Source organism: Anolis carolinensis, chromosome 3 (assembly GCF_035594765.1).
Source record: "Anolis carolinensis isolate JA03-04 chromosome 3, rAnoCar3.1.pri, whole genome shotgun sequence".
Lineage (NCBI taxonomy): Eukaryota > Metazoa > Chordata > Lepidosauria > Squamata > Dactyloidae > Anolis > Anolis carolinensis.
Window position 1 is genome coordinate 35648716 of NC_085843.1, and position 27062 is coordinate 35675777.

The 27062-nt window shown below is 38.3% G+C and overlaps 1 protein-coding gene across 5 annotated transcripts; it reads right to left on the minus strand.

The window, feature by feature from the left end:
• Nucleotides 1–629: 629 nt before the first annotated feature.
• spart (spartin) lies at nucleotides 630–27062 on the minus strand. Of its 5 annotated transcripts, XM_062974728.1 has the most exons (10): nucleotides 26848–27062; nucleotides 18456–19252; nucleotides 16038–16235; nucleotides 14874–14963; nucleotides 11890–12013; nucleotides 9612–9806; nucleotides 8381–8539; nucleotides 8196–8286; nucleotides 6638–6696; nucleotides 1651–1857 (listed from the first exon to the last, which is right to left on the minus strand). In XM_062974728.1, the coding sequence occupies exons 2-9, from the start codon at nucleotides 19248–19250 to the stop codon at nucleotides 6648–6650; spliced, it is 1701 nt and encodes a 566-aa protein (XP_062830798.1). In that variant the 5' UTR covers nucleotides 19251–19252; nucleotides 26848–27062; the 3' UTR covers nucleotides 1651–1857; nucleotides 6638–6647. The 5 variants fall into 5 exon arrangements, with proteins under 5 accessions (XP_008106111.1, XP_062830796.1, XP_062830795.1 ...); XM_008107904.2 differs by lacking the exon at nucleotides 6638–6696 and having other exon boundaries at nucleotides 630–1857; XM_062974726.1 differs by lacking the exon at nucleotides 6638–6696 and having other exon boundaries at nucleotides 630–1857; nucleotides 26805–27058.

The following is a 27062-nucleotide window of genomic DNA, read 5'->3' on the forward strand; positions in this document are numbered from 1 at the left end:
TCCCAGACAGGATCGACTTCTTGATGTCCCACCACAGAATTTAAAAATCTATTACACAACAATATTATACTCCAGATTTTTTACACATCGCCTTCTATAGTTGGGAAGATCCATAATATAACTTGGCAAGCTGTCAGAAATACAGCTTACCATAAAATATTTTGTGATAATACAGTAAAGTCTCACTTATCCAACATAAACGGGCCGGCAGAACGTTGGATAAGCAAATATGTTGGATAATAAGGAGGGATTAAGGAAAAGCCTATTAAACATCAAATTAGGTTATGATTTTACAAATTAAGCACCAAAACATCATGTTTAAAAACAAATTCATCAGAAAAAGTAGTTCAATATGCAGTAATGCTATGTAGTAATTACTGTATTTACGAATTTAGCACCAAAATATCACGATGTATTGAAAACATTGACTACAAAAATGCGTTGGATAATCCAGAATGTTGGATAAGTGAGTGTTGGATAAGTGAGACTCTACTGTAGTACATATCGGCAAAGGCACAGTCCTTAGTAACACAGATATTTAACTTCATATGTAGAAAACAAAATGCCAAATCCTTCAAAATGTCTTTGCACCCTCTACACTATTCAAATAAAAATGCATGTAGTCAAAATATGCTGCTTACATTTATTTAAAGCTTTAAATCCATCAGGCTTTCAAAGTGGTTAGCTCCTTAAATAATGGATGCATTTTTGTTATAAGTTAGAAGAACATTACAAATTTTATACATCTGTGAAACCTCACCATAAGTCTAAAGTCAAAATCTGAAACAAAATACACAGTGAAAGATTTCCACCTTTGTAGCAGCTGAACCTTTATCTTACATTCTGAAGAGGAGCAAAGTTTAATACCCAGCCTATGAATTGCATCACATTTCATCAGAAGGCAACAAGATTCACTCCTGAATACTATATACTTTTCAATGACCGTTCCAAGAGTGACCTGTACCAAATATGAAGCTCAAGTAAAGCTTTTATACAGAGATCAAGATTTTCTCTGATGGGAGTATCAACCTTCAAGAAAATATCTGTGCTCACAGACTGTCTGAAAAATGAGATTAACAGTGAGATTAACCTACACCTAAGCAAGAATTTCACCATTTCCAGTAAAATCCAGGATAAGTTTCGTCGACTATACTGTGTTTCTACTTGAGAAACAGTGGCATTTCAATCTTTGGTTTGTTTGTAAGCAATTTATAGGAAAAAATGTAATAGCTTACCATATTTTTTGTGTACAGCTTAGTGAAAATATATTAGTTCCATTTCAGAAAATAATCAAATGATTAGGCTAGAAATAGTGTATAAAAATAGTCCCACAACAGATGAAGCCAAATTCTAATATTCCACTTCAGTCTCAAAGAAAATAAATCACAAATCTTTCCTGTGCAAATTTAACACTATTTCAAAGTCACGTCTATTATCTAGGTCTTAACAGCAATACTGGAGTTGCGGATATATTAATCCACCCATTAAACCATCCATTTCAGAAGAAGATAAGTGTCAAGCGTGATAAATTAAGTGCAGGAAACTTTCAGAGTTAGAAAAATAAGACATCTATCTGCTCAATTTTTTTTTAAGTTACACCATACGTTAAGGCTTTGGGCAGCTCATTCACAGTGTTTTCAGTGTCCATCATCTTTTTTCTCTCCTTTTTTCTCTATCGCTTTATATTCCTCTTTTTCTTTAATGTTATATTCATCCAACACAGCATGGCCTGTTTCCTTTGCAGTTTTCTTCACCACTGCTTTGATACCCAGATGGTCAATATTAAAAGCTGTCACACCAACATTGATGGCAGAACTCACTGCATCGTGTGTAGCGTGGCCGGCATCATCTCCATACCTACATGCAAATAAGGAACATGTCAATACAGATTTCAAACATTTCTGTACCACAAAGGGATGTTCTTATATGAATACCCGTCCCCAAGAGGCCACTCAACATTAATTTGAAATCAACCTGAAATCAAAGAGTACAATAGAATTGAATCTTTCCAAAGTAGAAGAGGCCCAGAAAAGGAAGTACAATCTTAATTTTAGTTGGCTGTTAATCTATTTCAGATTTAAAGAATCCTCTTTGTGTTGGAGAATGAGTTTTTACCCAGTCTTTTTCGTTCCAGCTCTCAAAAGCAGTGCTCACAGATGGCAGCTGGATCAAAAGCTTTTAAGTAGGACGTGAGATTTTTGCTGAACCTCTTAGGGCTAAATCTTTTTTATATTATGTATGCACACCTTGTGAAAAGTATGCATTTACAAGTCCCATGCCCAATACATTATGTGTAATGGATTACCATTTTTAAAGTACGCCTGAAAAAATTAGGACTCCTTAAATTAGTTAATAAACTTTATTATAGAACACTGTCCTGCCATGACAAACAAAAGTTGAGGAAAATTATTTTACTCAGTGTAAAAATTGTGCATGCTTACATTTATATGTAAAAATGTCTGAATAGAGCTCATTTTGATCTCCTGATATCGCTTTTCTTAACTAAGCTACTCCTGCAATTCTGTTTCCAATACAGGTTGGGGATCCTTTATTTGAAATGCTTAGGATCAGAAGAATTTGGGATCCCCCTCCCCCCAGGTTTTGGAATATCTGCACTTGCATATATGCACATAATGATATAATCCTGGAGATGTAACCAAAATTAATGTATGTTTCATATACAACTGACTCACATAACCTGAATTACATGAAACATCTTAAAGTAGAGGTGTCTTTATCTCAGTCCTCCATGTAGACAACTTCAGATTTTGGAATGTTTCGGAATTCTGGATAAAGGATGCTCACCCTGGATAAAGGAGAACTCACCTGCTCCCAGTTTAAGAAAACTAATATTTAAAGCCCACGCCAGTGGTTATATATTAGAAAAGGACGTTTAACTGTCAAGATTCATCATGGAAGGCCAGAGAGTACACGTTCATTGTGATACGTTTCAAAGTTGTTTCTGACTTATGGCAACTCTAAGGTGAATCTATCACAGGGTTTCCTTGCCAAGACTTTGTTCGGGGGGGGGGGGGTCTTTTCCCTCCTCTGAGGCTGAGAGAATTAATTTGTCTAAGGTTTACCCAGTGGATTTCCTTGATTGAGCGGCACTTTGAATCCAAAATCTCCAAAGTCACCATCCAAGGCTCAAACTACTACACCACACTGAATCTCTTACATTCCCACTAGGTAAGGTTTATTCATGTGTGATTTTGAGATAAACTAGATGGAAAAAATTATAGTAAAGAATAAACAAATATTTTCAAAAGTTACTAGTAGCTATTTCCTAACTAACCTAAGAAAGATGAACTATGATGAACATGGGCTATAAGCAAGGTGTTTACACTTGCTTAAAAAGATGGGAGAAGTGTGTGTCCCTAGGTGGTACCTATGTAGAGAAGGACTAATAACTGTGCCAAGTTGCTCTCAGTCCACAGGAAGTGGGTCAGGGGAAAATCTTCAATGAACACCCCTCGTAATGATACGGAGTATCATGATCCTCTGCCAGGTTTCCAGCTCTGCTGTTTGATATTAAATTATTGAAAACTTTCAGATACAAAGAACATTTGTTGTCAGTAGAGCCCAGCTCTTGAATCCAGTGGGTTAAATCCAGCCACGGTCAAGATTTAGATGCAACGTTTTTAAGCAAATATAATGACTAACACTCCACTGACTTCAATGAGTAATTTCTAAATGTGACTAAGGCCATGTCTACATTGGCCAAATAAAATGAGCTCACCTTGCAACTCCTGCGAGTCCATATGACAAACAGCTGGTTTTGCAGAAATGCTACTTTCAGCCGTTAATTTATGCCAGGAGGCTTTGGTGTTATTCCAGTACTTTTGAGGCATAGTGGGATTGGACTGAATCTGGCCCAATCCAGTATCTACACATTAAACAGACCCACCACTGTGTCGCTGCCTAGAAAATGTTCCTGGGCAAAGCATTATTGGTGACATCAGTTCTACTGGGTGCCCTGTTGTGAACTCACCAGAAGTGACATCTCCAGTAAGGCTCTGCCAGTGAGTGGCTTTTGAAATGATGACAGTGGCCCCAATGTGATCTCAGTCCAGCCAGCTGTCTAGACACCAAAGGGCTCCAGGGACTCTCCTGTGCTACACCCAGAACAGCTCTGGGGCAAAGATTAGTAAGTGTAGATGTAGTGCAAGTTTCAATTCAATCCACTAGTAAAAATCCAATTTCAGAACATGCATTAAAACTGACCAAAGCTGGATAATAGTTCCTAAATTCCCAATTAGACAACATGGCAATATTATTTGCTTAGACAAAACAAATCACATCAAATCAATTGGATTGCAAAATATTTCTAGTCTGATTCATTTTACCAAGACATAATAAGTCATAAATATGATAATTACGTGTTAAAGAGAAATGATTCAAATAGAGTCAGAAGTAACAGCAGAGTATTCACCCCATTTCATAACTGTGTACTGTATTCCAGGAGTTAGAAATTTGGATAATTTAAGAATTTTTGTTTAATACAGCTGGGTTCGAAAGCAAGAACTGAAATGTTTGGGAGCAATTCAAGAAAAAAAATTGAATGAGTGTAACAGCAATGAGCTTAATGAAGAAATTAAAATGATTAAAGCTGGAAAAGCTCCAAGCAGTCCCAGACAAGACAATCTGTAATTTACTATAATAAATTTGAAGTTGAGTGATTTTCGAAGGCTGGAGAAAATGAATTTTACTGAGTTGTGCAAAGATTGTGTGTGTGTGTGTGTGTGTGTATAGACACACACACACACACGGTTTATGAAGCTACAATCAGAAGGTAATCCTATAAAAAATAACATGGAGCTCAATGTTTTGGCATAATACAGGTTGAACATCCTTTATCCAGAATTCTGAAATCCAAAATACTCCAAAATTCATTTTTTTCCACATATGCCGCCCCGAGCCCTAGGGGAGTGGCGGCATATAAGTTTAAATAATAAATAGTGATAAATAGTGATATCCTTGTTTTCTGATGGTTCAGTATATACAATCTTTGTTTCATGCACAACATAATTAAAAACATTGTGTATAAAATTACCTTCAGGCATCAATGATCCTAATGTCTAACCCCAAGACTTTTGGGAAAAGGATACTCAACCTGTATTCAAATGGATATATGGGGGTAAATGTGGCACAAATATATATTTTACTTAGGGTACCATTTTTTTAAAAAAAACCCTGCAAAAGACAATATAAGAATGGTATTGATCCCAAATAAGTTATAACTGTATAAAAAATGTTTCATATCAATGTAAGGGGTGTCAACGAAAAGAGAGCTCTTTTCTGTATGTAGGTAGATGTAGTCTAAGAGTTATATGTTAATAAATGCAGAAATATTTGTGCTGGACATTATAGATAAAAAATTGGGTAATAATAACTATGGGTTACTTTTCAACATATGGTAAACAGTACCAAGAACATTTTTCAAACCGACTGAATTACCGATGATGGAAGAGTGGATTGCTAAGTTTGCTGAGTTAGCCAAAATTCCCAAACTAATGTGGGTTTTAAAGGGTCAGTCAACTGAAGACTTTGTGAAATATTGGAAATAGTTTATGGAGTTTTTGAGCAATAAGAAACCTAACCGTGTGATAATATCTGATTCTGGTTATTAATAATTAATATTTTTATACACATTACACAATAATTCAGGAATTATGTTAAAATAACATTTAACATTATTAGCAGGGCACCCTTAATCCTCAACAAAGAAGAGCTGTGAGCAGAGTCACAAGGCCAGATAATTAACTAAACTCAGCAAACAATTCAAGGAAAATGAAGTCTGTGTAGAACCTTTGGTCTAAATAGTAGTTAGTTTCAAGTAGAGTAAATACACTGAATCAATGAGATTTATGTAAGTGTCACCCTGTTACCATTGATTTAATGACTCTACCTCTAGTTGGGAATAACAATTAGATTTATATCTGTGAAATCCAGCAGCAAAAGGACTCATATTAGTTTTGTTCCATGCCAAAGTGTCCTAAGCAGCAATACTCCATGATTGGGGTGGATTCTCTTTTCTCTCTCTCCAAAATCTCCCACCCATCTTTCTTTCTCGTTCGGTCTTCTTAGTTGTTGGAGATTTTTTTATTGTGTCAGAATCGACTTGAGAACATACTGCAAGTCGCTTCTGGTATGAGAGAATTGGCCATCTACAGAGACGTTGCCCGGGGATGCCCAGATGTGTTACCATAAAGCAGTGGCTAAAAAAAGGGAAACGCCTGCCCAAATCCTAGCCGGGAGACTCTGATTTATTGAGGGAGTTGCTCAGGCATCTCAGTTGGAGAGCGAACCTGGAGTATTAGGAGAGGCATCAAAGGGCAGCCGAGAGTAGTGGCACAAAGGTGGGAAGTTGAAGAGAGGCAAGACACGAGAGGCAGCTCGAGGGCAACAGCTCCTTCCTCCTCTGTCACCACCCTGCTGCTGGTGGCAGCAGTAAAATGTTAACATGCAATTTAATGTGAGTTCTCCTGTATACAAGATTTTTGACGCAACTCCCCTTTTTTGAAAAAAAAATCATTAAGAGCTGCATATCATTTCTAGGGTATTACACAGATAAGAGGTGGGGTGAATACTCAAAAGATGTAGAAATAATGTTTAGTTATAGAGAGCTGCAAGTTACTTATTGCTTTTCACTTAGTGACCACTGAAGCCTCATCTTGAGTTCTCAAATTTCTAAATCTAAAACAAGAACAAAGATTAATGAGAGCTGTATTATACAAAAGAGAAAAAAAGGTTCTTCAGCCTTCCTAGCAATAATACTTGTGGAGATATACTTTTGTTTTGGCAGGATGCTGAACAGATGAAGTAGATTTTAAATTAGCAGACTTATGGTAAAGTGCAAAATAAAACCTGGATAAGTAGTCATCTTTATAGTCAGGAGAAGAAATGTTACTTAAAACATCCTTCAAACTGGCACAATTGTATTTCCCCAGAGTCCTCCATTCTGATCCCACACTCATGCAAACTCATTTTTCTTTGTTTCAAAACTCTCCTCTAACTCAGAAAAGAGATAAGACCTTTGAACAGCATTTCAAAAACAGGCTTCATTTTATCCATTGCTCCAATGACACTTAAGACTTTTTAACTCTCATGCCAAGTTTACTCACAAAAATGTGCCTTCCTACTATTCAGCAGGGTTACTGCTAAAAGAAAGTAATGAATGTGACAAAAATGCTATTTTTTTCAATATAATCTTGTAAACTGTTCCAATTTTACCTGTCATGTCATTTCAGCATCGGTCTTTTGTTTTTCTCTTACATGTTGATGAAACGCAATGGCACATTTCCCTGGTTTTATACTTCTGGTGGTTAATTGTTGCCAATAATTTAATGTTACCTACTTTATATGGATAGTCCTAAATAGTTTCTAGACTATCACTCACATATGGGGACCACTCAGAGAAATCAGATCAACAATCTCTCCCAATGTACTAAATGTTTTTGTGCCATCACTTCCTATCAATTGGACAAATGACAAAGAGGCTATTTGCGCTTTCTGCTACTTGGAAGGTAGCTCCATTTTTAAAAAGGACTCAGCTCCTACTAAGTTCTCAATTTCGTTTGGTCCCACAAACTCCAAAGTTAAAGTATGTTTCTGCAATCATATACAATCAGACAAAAATGTGAAATACATCTGTACATTACGGAGGATTTTTCTCAGCACATCTTATTCTTAACATTGAAATCCACCAAGATTCAGTATTTGAACAGAATCAGCTTTGCAGTATTTCCAGGCTGTGCCGGTCAAGCTAATATCAACAAAGAAATATTTATTCTGTCGGAAACTGTTTAGATAAGACTAGAGTATACTGTTAGAAACAATCTATTGCATCCTGCCTGACATTTAAATGATAGTGGCAGCAATATTTTAAAAAATGCACCTGTTACAGAAAAAAATAAGATTAAGGTTTAACAGCATATGCTGGCAGAATTTTACCATTCCCTTCTGCATACTGTCTTCCATTCAATTCAGGTCACTTCTAGTTCTGTGTTATTTATAAGAACACATATGCTTAGAGAGAGATTGCAGGAAAGTAGGCTTTAGCTGGCTCAAACTAAAGTAAGTTTTTTGAAAAAGAAATTGTATGACAGGTTTTGTGTGGTGGTAAAGTCACAACTTCCTATAATTCAAGTACCATCACAATTAACAGCACATTAGAGGGAAAAAAGTTAACTTACTTATGCTTGACAGTCTGCACCGTCTCTTTAGAAACATTCTGAGCAATGCATTTTGCAGCGCTTTCTAAACCTTGCCATATTGTAGAAAACCCTGCAAGAGTTGGCAGCTTATTAGAACAAGAAAGTCTTGAACATTATATAATGCAAGTTCGATCACACATTATAAGAGAGTTCTTTAACACTACCTTGGACTCCACTTGCTGCTACAACTAGAGCTCCATCGAAAGTAGACTTTCCATCTTTGTCTTTCTTCAGAGACTCTGGAACCAGTTTGCTTCCATGCTTCTTGACATGAGGGGCTAACTCTTTTCCAACACAACTTGCTATAGAACACACACCTTCAACTAAAACACAAAGAGTTATTGCTTTTTATATTTCTTGCTAGATATTTGAGGCTTTCAGATTTCTGATGAGGCTTGTACGATGTTTCAAGTTAATAGCTCATTTTCCCCTAGCAATATTATCTGGTTGGCTTGTTACAGTAGTTAAGACTGCAATATTTCAGCAGAAATGTCTCCAAGTTCTTATCATAGTCTAGATAATTAAAGCTGTTCAAACAGGATGCGATTATTTGTGCTTATAAACAGAGCAGATGTTGTTCCTATCACTCAGTGCTCAGAAGCTTCCCCAGTCCCTCCGCGCCCCCCCCCCCCAAAAAAAAGATAATTTCCTTTTCCATTGTAGTTTTAATAGGGCAAAAGACCAGAGCTCAGAGATAAAAAGCAATGGCCCCACTTTCAACTCCTGGCACCTCCAAGTTTGGAGACTAGTGACTTCACTGAATGACCACTAACAGTTAAATCCCTTATTAAAAATAAGTGTCCAATTATTTTAAGAGTATAACTTCCAGGCATCTGAATGCAAGATTAAGGCAAAAGTAAGCTTCTTCAAATCCTGCTTAGCTCAGAAGCTGAGTGGGTGGCCTTATGCCAGTAAGGAAATCTCATGTTACTGTACCACGCAGGCCTCATGCAAGGGTAAAGTGAGACAACTTACATACATACTGCCACAATGCTCTTGATGAAAGAAAAGATTGAAAAGGGCTAAAATTTGCTGAATAATATATATTTGCTAGAAAGCATCTGGTGTGAACTGTAGCATGCTACTGGGACTTGAGAGATCAAGTCTCCCTGGGGAAATTGCCACAAATAGCCTCATTCAATAGATGTAAAATATCTGTTTGTGGTCTCACATGTATCATGTTTATTTAGGCCTTATGGTAGAGTACATATCAAGTTCATTTTAGGCTCTATGGTGGAATACCCCCCACCACCCTTCCAAAGTGGTCTTTTGTTTATAGTTAAAGGAAATCAAAGTTAGTTCGTGCCCCTTTTAAAAAGAAATAGATATTGAAGAAATGGCTCCTATTACAGTCTCGTGTGCTTCCAACAACATAATCGAGTTTCCACATCTTACCTAAGAACTGGCTAACTTTCACAGCTCCCCCCGTAGCTTGCTTTGCTACATGGAGCCCCTTTGATACAGTCGGACTGACTTCCACGGGCTTCTCCTCTGGCTGGATGTGCTCCCTTAGTTTTGAAGCTCCTTTGTGGATTGCTTTGCCAGTATACTCTGCTCCTTTGACCAGTCCCCAGCTCACCCAGGACGCTCCTATAGAAAAACAAAGACAAGACCAGCTGGCACAGTAGCACTACCAATCCTCCTCATCTAGACCCAAGAGAGAAATCTGGACAAATTTGGATCTGCTTACTCCTTGTCCAGTTCAAGATACCAAAATAAAAAAGAGCAGCAAACTCACATACTTTTGGTCCTCCCATATAATCTAGCATAGGCACAACCTCAACTTCTGAAGGCAACAGAGACACTGTAAGGATAGGAAATCTTTGCCTGTCTTGATATAAACACAATAAAATAAGAGCTTGCCACACTTACAACAGAAAGATTTTCCCTTTCCTTCCTCCCTATAACAACACCTATTCTAATTGAATCTATTGTATAAGCAATGCAGCTTGGAAACTCCCTTCGCTATTTCTGTCTCATTCAATAATTCTGGATCGAGTTTGAGGACTTTCAAAGCCCTAAATGTCATGGGACCTAGACAATTGGGAAATGTCTCTTAAATCATTAGGATTGGGCCAGTTGGGGCAGAGAGGAATATACTAAGTGGATAACCAGGGTTTAATGAAAAAACTGATTGATTTCCAACATGTGAGATTGCTAATTTTGTTCTGATTGAATCACTAATGTGTTTGACATGTTTATTTATTGTACTCTATTGTGAGATCTGTTCATATACCTGTGGGTTAGAATTATCTTTTAATTAACTGACCTGCATAAGAAACTTTTTACTATGATACCTTTTTTGAGACAACTCCCCCCCCCCCCAATTATAAACCAGGCTCTCATTTCTTCCTTGAAGTCAACTGTTAAGCCCAGCTTATCTTTTAGGAGGAGAGTACCACATCATTGTTGGAACTAGCTATTCTGGTCTTTTAAAGCTGGAAAGGGTGATAGCAATAACACCAGGCCTCTTTCTGGTTGAGAAGCACAAATCCTATTTCTCACGCCCTAAGATACTGATGCTACAGTGTTAAATACAGAGTACACTACCATCTGGGGCCATCCTGTGCTCCATGGAACCCTAAGGGCTACTCCAGGAAAATAAATAAAATTGAATAAAATTTAAAGTAGAATCAAAATAAGAAAATTAGAAATTACATTCTGGATGGAAATTTGAGATATTATGGTAAATTTTTAAAATACAATTTCATTGCATAGACTGCTCAATTGTTTAGATATCTCTTTATTTTACATTCCATTACTATCTATCCCCTCTTCCTTCCCACATAACACTATTCCTAAATGCCATTAAATTTTAAGGAATGGAGTAGGCCTAAGGCGTTCCTCCATAGAAACAGATTCAAAAAAAGGGCTCAGCAAGTCAAAAAGGTTGGGAACCACTGCCCTAAAAGCACCAAATCCCATCTGAACTTGGAAGATACTGTATGTAGTGCTAAACCTGGTTTGCCCTGGTTAATATTCGGGTGGAGGCCTGCCAATGATTACTACGTGCTCCAGGCTGTATTTTAGAGGAAACAACTGACAAAGCCACTTCTGAATATTTCTTGCCTCAGAAACCCCTACAAAATTCATGGAGTCACCATAAGTTGACAAGTGACTTGAAGATACACACACTTGCCGGGAGAGCACTGGAAACGGGCCAGGATAACAATGCTAAATACTCTTTCTAGCCAAAGATTGATACAGCAAACACTGAGGAGAAAATAATACAGATTGATACAGTTGCAAACACTGAGGAGAAAATAATACAGCCAGAAAGCGACTAAAATAGCTGGAATGGTTGTACTGTGTCGCTTCACAGCTGTTTTACTCATTCTGCAGGAGACAGTAAAATTATTGACTATACCACATCAGATGGCTGGCACATCACATTTTCAAATGCTTTCATGCACAGAGGTTTACATGTAATAAGCAAGAAAAGAAAAATGTCATCTTTACTCCACAGAAGCAACTTTTTCTTTCATCCCATCGGCAAACAAAGGTAGTGCCAGAAAAACAGTCTTCCTGTTTCTGTCCTGTGAATTCTAAACAGTTCTATTTGCAGAAGTATCTGCAATCAGTTAGTTGTGTTCTTACGAAGGAAAATAAACCACCACACGCCCCTATGAAAAGAGACTAGCTTAAGACAGTGCTGTTCCTATTCAGAGGATACCTGATAAGATTCCCTGGGCTATTTTCTCACTCCAGACAGGTAACTCCCGTTCCCTCTCTTCAGGCACTGGTTGAACAGGTACAGTGTTGCTGAGGTTAATGGCATCACTTGAAGCCTCAGCTGGCTGAAAAAAAATGAAAAGGCATAGCAATGAAAAATATACAGCAAGAGCAAAAGTTAAGGAAAGCAGTAAGGTAGTTATCTGGCAAATTTCTGTTGTCACTGTAATACTTCCCATTTTGTGCTATACAGTCAACTGTGCTGACACCACTAACTTTGATTTCAGTTCAGAGCCAAGGAATCTGGATTTAGTTGCATGCCCCAATTCTCTACAAAATATAAGCACTGGCACACTTTATTGTTGTTCTTGTGTTCCTTCAAATCATTTCTGACACAGCAATATTATCATGGAGTTTTTGGAGTTGAGTGTGTGTGATTCACCCAAGCCACTGGATTTCCGTGGCTAAGACTGGAATTGAACCCTGGACTTCAAAGCCATAGATCAATGTTCAAATCACTACAACATGGTGCCTCTGACACACTATCAGATTTACCTTTTCCAGGATAGTAGGCTTATATGATTTTATTCAGTTGCAGCACAGCTGCAGTGGATTATTAAATTGCATCCTTGGCTACATAACCCCATTTTGATTTACTAGACTGGCTTCTAGATCGCAAAACAAGAGGGATTCTGCAAGGTTAGTCCAGAAACATAACCTTTCTCAGTTTTAGAAAAGTTTTATTTTAGAAATTAAATGGGGTTTCCCAGTTATTTTTTTCATACAGTTTTTTGTTCTGATTAGTTTGCCTACTTAATTATTTGGGGCTTGTTTTTTTATATTATATTTTATATTTCTTATTATCCACTTTTTCATAGAATAGTAGAGTTGGAAAAGTGGATAATTTTTTAAAGTATATACTTTTTAAAGTATAAAGGCAGATTATGTGCAATGGCAAATGTTTTAGAATGAGAAGGTTAGTTTTTCCCCATCCTCATTGCCTTCTCGGTATTATTAAGTACCCACACATTGCATCCCTTTGTTTAGAAAATCATGAGTGGAAAGAGAAAGCTTTTATGAAAGGTTGGGTGAAAAAAAAGGCGGTTTTATCCTACATGTTTTTCCCTTTTGAATGTACAAACAATAGAACTGCATTCATTTCATTTCTCTCTGGCATTTTGCACACTGGCACAGCCAGGAACAGGAACATGTGACGTGTCTTTTGTTGTTACGAAGGGAAATAACTAACAGCAATAGATTTTAGATGAGGAATCAGACATCAAACTGCAGTTAAAGAGCTAGCAATAGTAATTATGGATAGAGAAGTGTACTAAAAATATATTATTTTGACAAGTTATATTATTGTAAGTTTTATATGCATGTCTGCCAAATATACACAATTGCAGCTCCAGAAGGGCTTCACTGATTTGACACTGGTAAGCTAAAGTTCTGACACTATCCCTTTTTTCATGTAAAGGACTAAATGCAATTATTATTAATCCTTTCTAGATCAGAAGCCGTTTAATCTTCTGTTGAATGGTAAGTCAGCATTGATGTGAATCCTACTTATTCAGTGGGACTTCTCTATTTGATACTGGGAATTGAATTTGGGCTAATAACTTCAGTTGACCAAGGACACAAAAATTTTTCATTAGAATGTAACATCTAGATAGGTGTTATATTTCTACTTAATATCTCCCATAAGAAATTCAGGGCATGTATTTTGCTGCAAGTCAATTTCTTGGTGTGACACAATGGTCACTACTCTAGAAAGGTGAACAAAGGATAGTTGATCTGCTTCCTAGAATTGCTGGGTTGACCTACCATTTGTATATATTGCTTGACATCCTTGGATATCAGTTAAAAATAGCCCTGGCTCATGGGAACAGCAGGAGCTAAATGTAAGTAACTGACATATATTTCTGATTAATCCGCTATAAGCTCCTTAAGTGAGCCACTGTGAAACAGAAATAGGTATTTGGTAACCCAAACCCAAGCTCAAAACAAAGTGATCAAAGCTCACTCAATTTTGTTAATTTGCCAGTCAACCAGAACCATCATGAAGAGATCACCAGATAAATACAGTAGTAATATTTGTTTTTAAACCAGTTTCTCAGCAAGTGGACATTACAGTACAACCCAGTATCTGCAGAATCAATATCTGCAGTTTTATTTATCCACATATGATAAAATATGTGATCTCTAGGCATTTTCAGGGTCCCCAACTTGATTCTAAGGTAGTCTTAGATAAGTTCTTCATTGTAATAGGTTTTGCTATTGCCTGAGGTTTTGCATATCCATGCGAAATCTGAGAAAGCATTCCACATGATTATAGGGGTCATATCATATACTGAATTTGCATGGTTGTATGTTTGATATAACACAACATCTTACAATCTGGAATGTTAAAATTTCTCCCTCTTCACACAAAAGGAGCTAATTGATAAAAAGCTAAACATGCTTTGAGAACTCTCTCAGTCCAATATCAAGGCAACATATATTTACATAAACCCATTATCTAGTTTAGTTTGTATTAATCATGCCACTCTACTAAGAAATATGTTAATTCGAGGAGTGAAACTAATTGTTTCACTTTTCTAAACTTTACTGATTACCAAAGCTGTGTGTACATGTATTTGGACCTATACATTGGACTATCTCATAGCTTCTGTCTTTCAGCAAATCTATTCCATACTTGATATATTCTGATACCTCAAATATTCCTTTCTAATTCCATTATATTCTCATTTTTGTACACATGACACATTATTACAGACTGCCAAGCAATCTTTCCTCAATTTTTGAAATAAGATATACACAGTGATTCAATGTTTACATTTAATGTATAATTGTTTGCTGGTGGCATATTCAGTTAACAACCAATAAAATCCACACCATAAAACAAAGGCAATTCCTATTAAATTTTTAATGTGTAAATGTAGTAAGAGTGAGTCACCACTTAAAAGTCATAGCCCTAAAATTTACCTTGGCTATGAGATCAGGTTTCTGTTTTAATAGATCCTCAAAAAGCTCTTTGTGAGATCTTGGGAGTTGCCCCTCATTGGCTCCTGGAACCTGTGGTACCATATCGAGGACATGAATAGATTCACAAGTATGAAGGGTCAACAATGCATCTATTCTGCACTGGTCAACAGCAACAAGTAAAAATATCACACAGCGCAGATAAGTTTTGTTCTTATGAACCGCACACAGGTGGACTCAAGCATTTAGTAAATCTCTCCATGTGTCTGAGGAATATAGGAATATAAGTAATTTCAAGAACAGATTGTTCATCATCAGATGACTGACAGCTGAAACCACTCTTTTATAAAAGAGTGTGTATATATATATATATATATATATATATATGACAACAATGCTAATAAATTTAGCACTTTAAGATCATGTATTAAAGATTATCTCTTGCTCAAAATGCTCGTGACCAAAATGTTTGGGATTTTTATGGGTTTCAGATTACCACATTAGTATATACATCCATAATGAGATATCTTGGAGATGGGACCCAAGTCTAAGCATACATTTCATTTATATTTAATATACATCTTATCAATACAGGTTGAAAATAATTTATATACAATATTTTTTAATATGTTCATGCATGAAACAAAGTTTGTGTACACTGAACCATCAGAAGGCAAAAGTGTTACTATCTCAGTCATTCATGTGGACAGACATTCATTTTGGATTTTGGAGCATTTCCAATTTCAGAACTCTAGATAAGGGATTTTCAATCTGTATACCTTCCCCCTGCCCTCATTTTTTGGTATTCCATTTTCATTTCATTACTTGAAAAAAAATCTAATTGGAAATTTGCCTTCTCACCAGAGCTAATTAAAGAAGTCCTGGAGGCGAGGGGGCGGGATTCTATTGTACTCACCTTCCCTGCTTTTCAAAAAACTATACCTGAAACTAATTTTCAACCAAATTCATTCAGAGGTTTCCGGTCCCTTGTATGAATTATCTTCCGCATCCTCAAAGAAAAGTTCTTGTGTTAACAATATTGAAGTGTACTGTGTTTCATGAAATATACAATTCAAGGACTCCCAAGTGTCATCCAATAAGCCCTGTGCATTGTTTTTGTTACATCAGCCTAATTGATGGGTTTTTTTTTTCAATTCTGGTGTTTACCTGCACTCTGAGGTCAGACATCTGTTTTAGCAGATCTTCAAACAGTTCTCTGTCAGCAGCAGGAAGTTCTGAAGATAACACCACTCCCACATAAGACCCTGACACCTGAGACATCATGTCAGGGAACATGTAGACCCCAGTGTTACAGGAGAGGACAGGCGACTGGTTGCACATAAGAGGATACAGCCAGTCACAGACCTGGAAGAAAAAAGACAAAAAGGACATACTGAAATAAAAACCATGCCAGTTAATGAATAATATATTAGCACATGGGAGATTTCAAGTTAATATGAAATACCAAAGAAACTATAACTCTGTACGAACAAACCTAACAGTTGAAAATTGTGTAATTATTGTGCATATTATTCATTTTCTGGCAAAGGGAAGATATCTACAGGGCTATTTCCAGGCAATCATAAAATTCATTGTGCAAAATGTAGCTTCAAAAGCACCATGCTGTGGTTAAGACCTCTTGCATTCTGGACACTAATCCTGAACATAAGGAGACCATTGCTAAATCATATAATGAAATCCTATGTCACTGTGTACCTTTAAATGAATGTAGGCATAATTTAAAGAGAGGCTTCAAGAGCAGAAGCCTGTCTGTCACCTTCTCACTATGAGTTTTTCAATTGGTATTTCCAGAACAGTTTGAAAATCCCAAGACAGAACAAGCATATTAGCTGAATTTCCCTAGGAGGAAAAACTCCAATATTTAGGTCCAGGTTAGTTCAAGTAACACATTCGCCCTTCTGTCCCTTCCTGTATCTTGAGATGTTCTGAGCCATTTTGTTCATTCCAGCACCTTCAGAGACACATTTGATGAGGAAATAACAGAGCTTTCCTAGTGTCTGCTCCTTGACTGTAGAAGTCCCTATTAAGAGACAAAGACCTTTTTACTCAATTGGGTATTTGGCAAATGCACTGGAATTTTAGAGCCTTTAACTAGGACTATACTGTTTTTCTTCTACTGATTTCTTTTTTTTTAGTGTGTTGCAGATTTCTTTTATAATTTAACTAGCTTGGGTACCCGGCGATGCCCAAGTTATTTGAAAAGTGCCTTGTTTGTTTTTGGATGTTAGGTAGTATCAGTTTGGTCATATATTATGCTATGTCTTAAACTCAGTCTTTGCTTCTGTTTTTTACGAATGCTCCCATTAGAAAATGCAAAAGGATGTGGGTGAATTACAGTCCCCAAAAATCTAGGGTCGACTGTCCGAAAACTCTCCCAGTATTCACAGTCGGCCATGTTGCGTCTGTGTGCCAAATTTAGTCCAGATCCATCATCTGCTGGGTTCAGTGTTCTCTGGATAAGAGTGAACTACAACTTCCAGATTCCCAGGGCAATCACCCCGAAACCATGCCAGTATTCACAGTTGGCCATGTTGGTTCTGTGTGCCATGTTTGGTCCAGATCTGATGATGGCTGGGTTCAGTGTTTTATGAATACGGGTGAACTGTAACTCCCAGATGTCAAATTCAATCACTCCCAAACCCACCAGTAAAAAATCTGGCCGTGTTGGGTCTGTGTGCTAAGTGAGTTCTAGGTCCATTGTTGTTGGGGTTGAGAGTGCTCTTAGATTACATCCCAACCCCTACAACTCCTATAAATCATGGTGAATTTTCCCCAACCCTCTCCAGTATTTTCAGTTGCTCATCAATTCCTCTGTTTGCTGTGTGCCATAGGAAAGGATAGGAAAGGGTTAAGAGAGAGGCAGTGGGTGGGGTCATGCACATAGAGAGAGAAAGGAACACTGGGATGTGCTCGCTGTAACCTGCAATTTCTTTGGAGGGAGTGACTTGGTGGCTCTTCAGCACTGGGAACTATAGTCTGTTTATGGAGACCAGAGGCTGTCTGTGTGAGCGGACACCCGTGCCACATACACGCATACAGATTTTCCCTGTTATTATGTGTATGGATTATTTGCCTTACTTTTCATGGCAGTCCTTTGTTAGAAGAGGCAGGACATATATTCATTGAATCATAGAGTTGGTAGTGGCTTTGAGTCTCTTTGTAGAGACAAAAAGTGGGGTATAAACAAACATAATATTAATAATAGAGACCACAAGGATCATCCAGCCAACTCCAATCTCAAAAACTCCAAACTCAAAGCCCTGCTGACAGCCTCTGCTTATAAACCTCCAGAGAAGGAGAGGTTTCCCAGTTAGGGTGTTTCATTGTCAAAGAACTCTCACCATTGGGATATTCTTTCTAATGTTTAGATGGAATATTTTTTTCCTGCAGTATGAATCAATTGCTCCATGTCTGCAGCAGTAAAAAACAAGCTTGCTCCCTCCTCAATATGACATCCATCCAATTGAATATATAAATAAAAATTTCTGACATCTCTTGAAGGAAGCTCACCTAAATGGCTTGTGAATACATTAGACATCATTCAAGTAAAACTCTAGATCTTACCTGAAGGAAAGCAGGAGGGCGATTCTGGGCCACCGCAGCATCAGTGTCCAAAAACCTCACAATGCGAAGGTATCCAGGATACGAGGGGGCACTGACTTGCCCATCAGGGGTGACATAAAATATCTGCACCCCACTGGGAATGAGGATCAGCTCATCAGCATCTACTCCAAAACTCTGAACTGGAGGTGGCTGTGTGCATTTTGTGTAGAAGTCGTTGCCAACAGATGAGAATTCTCCGGAATCTGTCCCATACGAGACGGTATAGTGCCCATTGGTTGCCTCTGGGGTATAAGCTGGGGGTGCTTCATTTGGCATTGAAGACGAAGGACTTATCACACCCATCTGCCCCTGCCTTCCACCTGCTGCAAGCAGCTGAGAAGGTGGTATCAGTGAATTTGGTACTGGAGGCCTCTGTGGCTTTTCCTGAGAAGGAACGGCTGGATATAGACTGGGTGACTCTGCAGGAGGAGCTGCTGGAGTAGGAGAAGGATTTGTGTCATTATCTAGGATACTCAAGCGAGAACGGACATTTTCCAGAGTCTCTCTCATTTTCTGTTGCATTTGCCAGACAGATTCCCAGCGTGGTCCAGTGCATTCAGGGCCTTGGGATGGAAGGCTAACTCCCTTTGCCAAGTGGTTCAAACCCTGCCTATAATATTCCCGTGCCTTTCCCTTTTGTCCCAATTCATCTGCATTCAGAGCCTTATTAACAAATGCAAAAGCTTTCCTGTATTCTTCTTCTATTGCCTTCATATTTGCATCATCTTGCATAGCTGGATCCTGCTGTTGCTCCATTGCTGCAAATAGAAATACAATATAAATAAGGAAGATATAAAATAAAAGGTAGCACTTTCGTAGCTTTCTCCAAGCTGAGAGGTTGGAAAAAGTTAGATTAAGCAATACCTGTTTAACTTTTAAATTGCTCAGAAATTTGAGGATTCCAAGTTGATACAAACAAAAGGAATTTATTCTCAAGCAAATCTATATATATAAAAGAGTGATGGCATCACGGCGATTCACAAAACAACAAAAGTACAGGCCCCCCAACCTCAAAATTTGACAACACAACCCATCATCCACGCCTCAACGTTGATACAACAAAAAGAAAAGAAAAATAAAGTCCTAATTAGAGGGAGAGCAATAATTTTTTTTATCCAATTGCTGCCAGTTTAGAGGGCTAATCTCTGCCCACTTGGTTGCCTAGCAACCAAGGGACAGCCAGGTTTCAGTTAGGGGACAGGCAGATTTAGGCCTCAGACTTCTTCCACAGATTATCTAATTTGCATTGGATTATATGGCAGTGTAGACTCAAGGCCCTTCCACACAGCTATATAACCCATTTATAATCTTATATTATCTGCTTTGCACTGGATTATCTTGACTCCGCACTACCATATAATCCACTTCAGTGTGCATTTTATACAGCTGTGAAGAAGGAGCCTCATATAATCCAGTTCTGAGCAGATAATATAAGATTAGAAATATACAGTAGAGTCTCACTTATCCAACGTAAACAGGCCGGCAGGATAACTGAATATGTTGGATAATAAGAAGGGATTCAGGAAAAGCCAATTAAACATCAAATTAGGTAATCGTTATACAAATTAAGCACCAAAACATCATATTATACAACAAATTTGACAGAAAAAGTAGTTCCATGCGCAGTAATGCTATGTAGTATTTACAGTAGAGTCTCACTTATCCAACACTCGCTTATCCAACGTTCTGGATTATCCAACGCATTTTTGTAGTCAATGCTTTCAATATATTGTGATATTTTGGTGATAAATTCATAAATACAGTCATTACTATATAGCATTACTGTGTACTGAACTACTTTTTCTGACAAATTTGTTGTCTAACATGATGTTTTGGTGCTTAATTTGTAAAATCATAACTTAATTTGATGTTTAATAGGGTTATCCTTAATTCCTCATTATCCAACATATTCGCTTATCCAACGTTCTGCCGGCCCGTTTATGTTGGATAAGTGAAACTCTACTGTACTGTATTTACAAATTTACCACTAAAATATCACAATGAATTTAAAACACTGACTACAAAAACATTGATTATGAAACGGCAGACAGCGTTGGATAATCCAGAACATTGTATAAGCGAATGTTGGATAAGTGAGATTCTTCTTTAATATGAAATAATTACTGGGATAGAATAATGCAGAACAATATAATCTCTAAAACCAGGACAGTAAATAAACAGGGGAATTCCACACAGGAAACAATCGGGGCCAGCTAACACCTCCCAACAAAGTATTCCCATCCTCAAAGTCTGGCAAATCCTCTGTTTTCCCAGGGCCACAGACAGTAGAAGCACATAAAATATCGCAAACAACACCACTCTGAAAACAAGGGAATTCCAGACAGGAAACAATCAGGGCCAGCTAACACCTCCCAACAAAAAATTCACTCAGGGAGGAAACAGCCAGGCTTTAAAGCTGCAAGGCCATTACATCCTAATCATTTTTCCTAATTGCAGCATTCATACTTGCCTCCAACAAACAAAAAAAAACCAATCAGAAATATTGTATATTCACAACCTTTAGGAAATAATATCCCCTGATGGCGCAGCGTGTTACAGCGCTGAGCTGCTGAACTTCTGGACCGAAAGGCCACAGGTTTGAATTGGGGGAGTGGAGAGAGCCCCCACTGTTAGCCCCAGCTTCTGCCAACCCAGAAGTTCAAAAACATGCAAATGTGAGTGCATCAATAGGTACTGCTCCGGCGGGAAGGTAACGCCGCTCCATGTAGTCATCCCACATGACCTTGGAGGAGTCTACGGACAACGCCGGCTCTTCGGCTTAGAAATGGAGATGAGCACCAACCTCCAGAGTAAGACATGACTGGACTTAATGTCAGGGGAAAACCTTTACCCTTTACCTTAACTACCACCAATTCCTCAATACTTTATTTCCCATACCACCATACTTCGCCACAGCAACGCGTGGCTGGGCACAGCTAGTCACTTTATATGCTAGCATATGCATTGCTTGTATTATATTTTGTTAATATTTTATTTTAGAAGTTTTTCAATAACCGAAAAGCTTCTAAAATCTTTTTATGTTCCGGGATATTTCAGTATTTATTTAGTGGACTGCTCTCTTACTGATGAAAAGCCCAAGTTTTCCATCAGCTACAGATCTGCTTCGCATCACCTCTAGATTTAATGGCAGTCTCTGAATCACTTGGTTTCTTAAAATTCCAGATAGTACCATTATGAAATGCTCTACTATATTACTTTCATGTGTATTCAAAGCTTGTGTCAGAGACAGGGATGTAAACCGATGTGTTACCGTCCATAAGAAGTTATTTTCTACAATGCTCCTGACAGTGATGTATGTTTTCAAATCACCTGTTGACATATGGTGACCTCATGAATTTCATAGGGTTTTCTTAGACAATAAATATTCAGAGGTAGTTCTGCTAGTTTCTATTTCCAAAATATAGCCTACAGTTACTTAGTAGCCTCCCATCCAAAGTACTAACCTGGGCTGACCCCAATTAGCTTCCAAGATCAGATGGGATCTAGTGTTTTTTTGGTATGTACATAAGCACAAAAGATTCTCAGTTAACCTGCACTTGTGGGAATTGGTAAATGTAGTTTCTGGTTGCTTGAGAGTTAGTACTAAAAATAGCCCTAACTAATATTATCCCCATACTATAAGCTTTATATGGACTAATTATTAATATTGAAATACAGTAATTAAAAGAAAATAAGACAAATCTAATTTAATGTAACACAGTTTTAGTAAAGGTACAGTTTTACTGCATTATAAAAACAGCTTTGTGAATGCAATCTGCAATTTTAGTTTTTAAAAAAACTTAACAATTTGTTTTGTCACTTGCTTGAAAGTTCTGGTTGTTTGAGTTTTGGGTAAATGAGTGAATATTGCACATACTTCCACCAATACTTGCATATGTTGAAATTATGTGTGCTGCTTGAAGAACAAAGAGTATTATAAATATCCAGAACCAGCCTGACTATGACCATTTATCATTATAGAGAATTAAACCCAAATGAATCCAATACTTCTTTCTAACTGAGGCCCATTCCACACAGCTGTGTAAAACCTCACATTATCTGCTTTGAACTGGAATATATGGCAGTATGGACTCAGATAACCCAGTTCAAAGCAGATATTGTGGTATTTTCTGCCTTGATATTCTGGGCTATATAGCTATGTGGAACAGCCCTGAGGTTATTGCCTTGGTTTACACCGGCTAAATCCCAGATCACAAGTCCTTCTGGGATAAATAGTAGTTCTGGAAATCTAATCCATACTGAGCTTATGGTGCTTAGGAAATCTTCCTAGGCAAAAGGGTGAAGCTACTAAAAAGTGAAGCAGCAAATTTGGGGGTATAATGAAAGCAAATGGCTATGTATTCAATCAGTTATGATTGTATTTATTTGCCAAGAACAGGGAGATGTGCTTTAGGGATTTCTCATCTCATGTACTCAAATTGGTTGCCTTTAGGTACATTATGCCTTGTTGGGGTCTGTGCATGCGTAACCCCATGCACCTCTTTTTCAGGCAGCAAAATTATTTCAGCCAATCCCAGAGTAACAAGATACAGTAGACCAGAGGTTCCCAAGCTAAGGCCTGTGGTCCGAATACGGCCCTCCAAGGTCATTTACCTGGCCCCCGCCCTACACTTTAAAATTACGGTCGCCCTAAGTCTGAAACAACTTGAAGGCAAAGAACAACAACAATCCTAATTAACTTGACTCTCTCATAAGCCAAAAGCAGGCCCATTGAAATATTTGTATGTTTATGCTGGTTAAATTGTTCTTCATTTTAAATATTGTACTGTTTTAATGTTTTTTGTGTTACAAGTAAAATATGTGCAGTGTGCATATGAATTTATTTTTTTTCAGCTAAAATAAAGCATTTTAATAGCTGAACAGAGAAAAGGAATTAAAATGCTGCAATTAAAAAAATGAGTGAATGGGTAAAGCATGTAGAACTGAAAATTTACAAACTACAGTAGAGTTTCACTTATCCAACACTCGCTTATCCAACGTTCTGGATTATCCAACGCATTTTTGTAGTCAATGTTTTCAATATATCATGATATTTTGGTGCTAAATTCGTAAATACAGTAATTACTACATAGCATTAATTTGTAATGAACTACTTTTTCTGTCAAATTTGTTGTATAACATGATGTTTTGGTGCTTAATTTGTAAAATCATAACCTATTTTGATGTTTAATAGGCTTTTTCTTAATCTCTCCTTATTATCCAACATATTCACTTATCCAACATTCGGCCGGCCCATTTATGTTGGATAAGTGAGACTCTACTGTAGTTAAAACCTGGAATCGCTGACTGCTCAGAAACTACCCCCTCGGGGAGATAGGGTGAGTTAAAATTACAGTTTTTATTATTGTCATCATCATCATCATCAAACTACAGTCTGCCCCCCTAATAGTCTGAAGGCCCTTCCACACAGCCATATAACCCAGAATATCAAGGCAGCTAATCCACAATAACTGCTTTGGACTGGACTATCTGAGTCCACACTGCCATATAATCCAATTCAACATGGATTTTATATTGCTGTATGGAAGGGGCCTGGGGGACCGTAAACTGGCCCTCTCCTTAAACAGTTTGAAGATCCCTGCAGTAGACTCTCAGATGGCTTTGGAGCAGGGTGCCAAACTCATTTCCATGAGGGCCACATCAGCCATATGGTTGCCTTCAAAGGGACACTGAATCCATTGACAACAGAATCCATGGATACAGAGGGCCAATCGTAATATTCTACATCAGTGGTTCTTAGCCAGTGGTCAATGCTCTTTTGTTTTACAGTTTTAGGTCCCCAGGTAATATTGGATGACAGCTCCCATCCCTTTTTTTTATTATCCACCATGCGGACTGGGGATAATGGGAATTGCAATCCAACAGCTCTGAGGTTGGGAAAGGTTAAATGACATTTTAAAGCCATACATCATACCCATAAGCCTTGCATCTAAATTCAAACTCCCGTATCCTGACTAAACAGAACTGCAGCCTTCCAGATGTCACTGTATCCCAACTCCCATCTGCCCTAATCATGATGCCTAATGATGAGGTATACAGCATCAGAAGGACGACATAAAATAAGATAGCGAGCTGGGTTTGGCCTACAGACCTTGAGTTTGACATATGTGCTTTGGAGCATAAGAGTTGTACGGCAGAAATTAGGAACACAATACTTGTTCCACAAAATGCAACTGTAAACAATCACAATCATCACGTAAGCTGTGTGGCTGCTAAACCGCTACCATCAGCAAGGCACGTGAGAGAGAGAATGTGCTAGTCGTAAGCTTATCATGGACTGGAGCCAGCTTTTGTTTACAGGGCTCTAAAGTCCGACATCAATGCCACCGTGGAAGATCCATTCAAACAGTTTACAAATACTTTAGATTGCGACCAGAAAACTCAGTCTGGAAATATGATACAGCTCCTTTGCCAAAACTATCAAGGCCAGGCATAGGTCTGCTTGGATTGGATCCACACTGTAGAATTAATGCAGTTTGACATTGCACTAACTGCCATGGTTGAATGCTATGGAATCCTAGGAGTTGTATTTATACAAGGTCTTTAGCCTTCCTGCCACAGAGTGCTGGTACTCACCATCTCCAACTCTCATGATTTTATAGCATTAAACCCTGGCAGTTAAAGTGGTGTCAAACTGCACCAATTCTACAATGTAAATGCACCCTTAAATAAGGGATCTGTAACCTCCATACACACGTGACCTGATGCTACATCATGGAGTAAGTTCAGAGATAGGGATCTCTTAAATAAATTAGTTCTCCACTCCTTTCTATTCAGGAGGCCATTTACTGGTACAATTACTCACAACAATTCAACCAAATATCTCGCACTGTTCAGAAATCAGCTAAAAGAGGCACACATATGCTTTTACTGTGCACAAGACATCAAATCACTGTGATGGAAATACTAGCTTGTTGTGAGTTTTCTGGGCTGTATGGCCATGTTCCAGAAGCATTCTCTCCTGACGATTCACCCACATCTATGGCAGGCATCATCAGAGGTTGTGAGGTCTGCTGGAAATTAGGCAAACGAGGTTTGTATATTTGTGGAAGACTTGGAAGCTGCATGGCTAATCAAGATAATTAATTACAACATCCACACCTGTCTCCAACAGACTAGAGTTCTTTTTCCCACCCTGGACATTCCACAGATATATATTGTAAACCCCACTTGCCTAGTTTCCAACAGACCTCACAATCTCTAAGGATGCCTGCCATAGATGTGGGAGAAACATCAGGAGGGAATGCTTCTGGAACATGTCCATACAGTCCAGAAAACTCACAGCAACCCAGTCATTCCAGCCATGAAAGCCTACGACACCACAGTGATTGAAATAGTTAATTCAAAGCAAATCCTGTTGAACTCATTAGAACTTGGCCCCAGTCTTTACACATTTACTCACAACTGTATTTTTTTAGAAAGCCTGTCTCACTCAAGATAAAAGCAGGTTATAATTAAATATAGAACAACTACTACTAATTAAATCAAACACTGCACAGGAAGGGGCTGCAAAGTCCTATGTGCGAAGATCTACAGTCATGTTTAGATAAAATACTTTTTGGGTTTACGTATGCTTTTCCCCAATCTGTAGCCAGCTGGGGCATTCAGAGAGTTACAATCCAAAAAAGTAACTCTAGATTTGTATTTATTTATGCCTATATACAAAGCACAAGGGAAACATGGCTTTAAGGCAGGCCTGGGCAAACTTGGGCCCTCCAGGTGCTTTGGACTTCAACTCCCACAATTCCTAACAGCCTACCGGCTGTTAGGAATTGTGGGAGTTGAAGTCCAAAGCACCTGGAGGGCCCAAGTTTGCCCATGCCTGCTTTAAAGACATGACTTAAGACTGATCTTAACAGGACTCAGCTTCAACGCATGTTATAAGGCTTCTTTTTTAAAGTAAGGCCTCTGAGCATGCACAGAGTGCATTTTCAGCCACAGAGGGGAGAAATGCCCATCTCCCACCTGTAGGGAATCAACAGAGAGAAGGGGGGGGGATTCCAATCGGGAAGGGTGTCTACATTGTAAAAATAATGCAGTTTGATATCACTTTAAGTGCCATGACTCAATGTTATGGAATTTTAGGACTTGGGGAGGCACCTGTTCTTTTTGGGTGGGGAGGCTGAGGACCTTGTAAAACTGCATCTTACAGGATTCCATAACACTGAGTCGTGGCAGCTAAAGTGCGGTCAAACCGTCTTAATTCTACAGTGAAGATGCCAGGGTTCCAAAGTTACCCTTAAGACGCGAGGGAGCTACGCCTCTCCTTGCTTTCACGCTCTCACGTACACTCTCAGACACGCATCTCGGCTTCGTGTTCCCCTCCACTCACAGAAACCGGAGGACAAGGATCTCTTCGGAGTCTTGCAGATAATGAGACCCTTCTCGGTATCGCTGCCGCTTCTGCCTCTCTGTTCAGCTATTGGAATACGAGGGCCCACGTCATGTGATCGGCTCCTGCCGTCAGCTGCTGCCTTTGCTTCGGTTTTTTCTATCTTTCCGCCACATTCTGCCGCCAGGGGGAGCTCCAGGCACTACAGCTTTTCC

Bases quoted from the DNA above. Each gene is read 5' to 3' on its own strand.
- spart (XM_008107904.2), bottom strand. From the start codon at position 19,250: ATGGAGCAACAGCAGGATCCAGCTATGCAAGATGATGCAAATATGAAG. The intron at 14,964-16,037 runs GTAAACACCAGA...ATGGTACCACAG, and splicing joins TGTCTGACCTCAGAGTGCAG to GTTCCAGGAGCCAATGAGGG. The intron at 1,858-8,195 runs GTAAGTTAACTT...ATTTGCATGTAG, and splicing joins GTGCAGACTGTCAAGCATAA to GTATGGAGATGATGCCGGCC.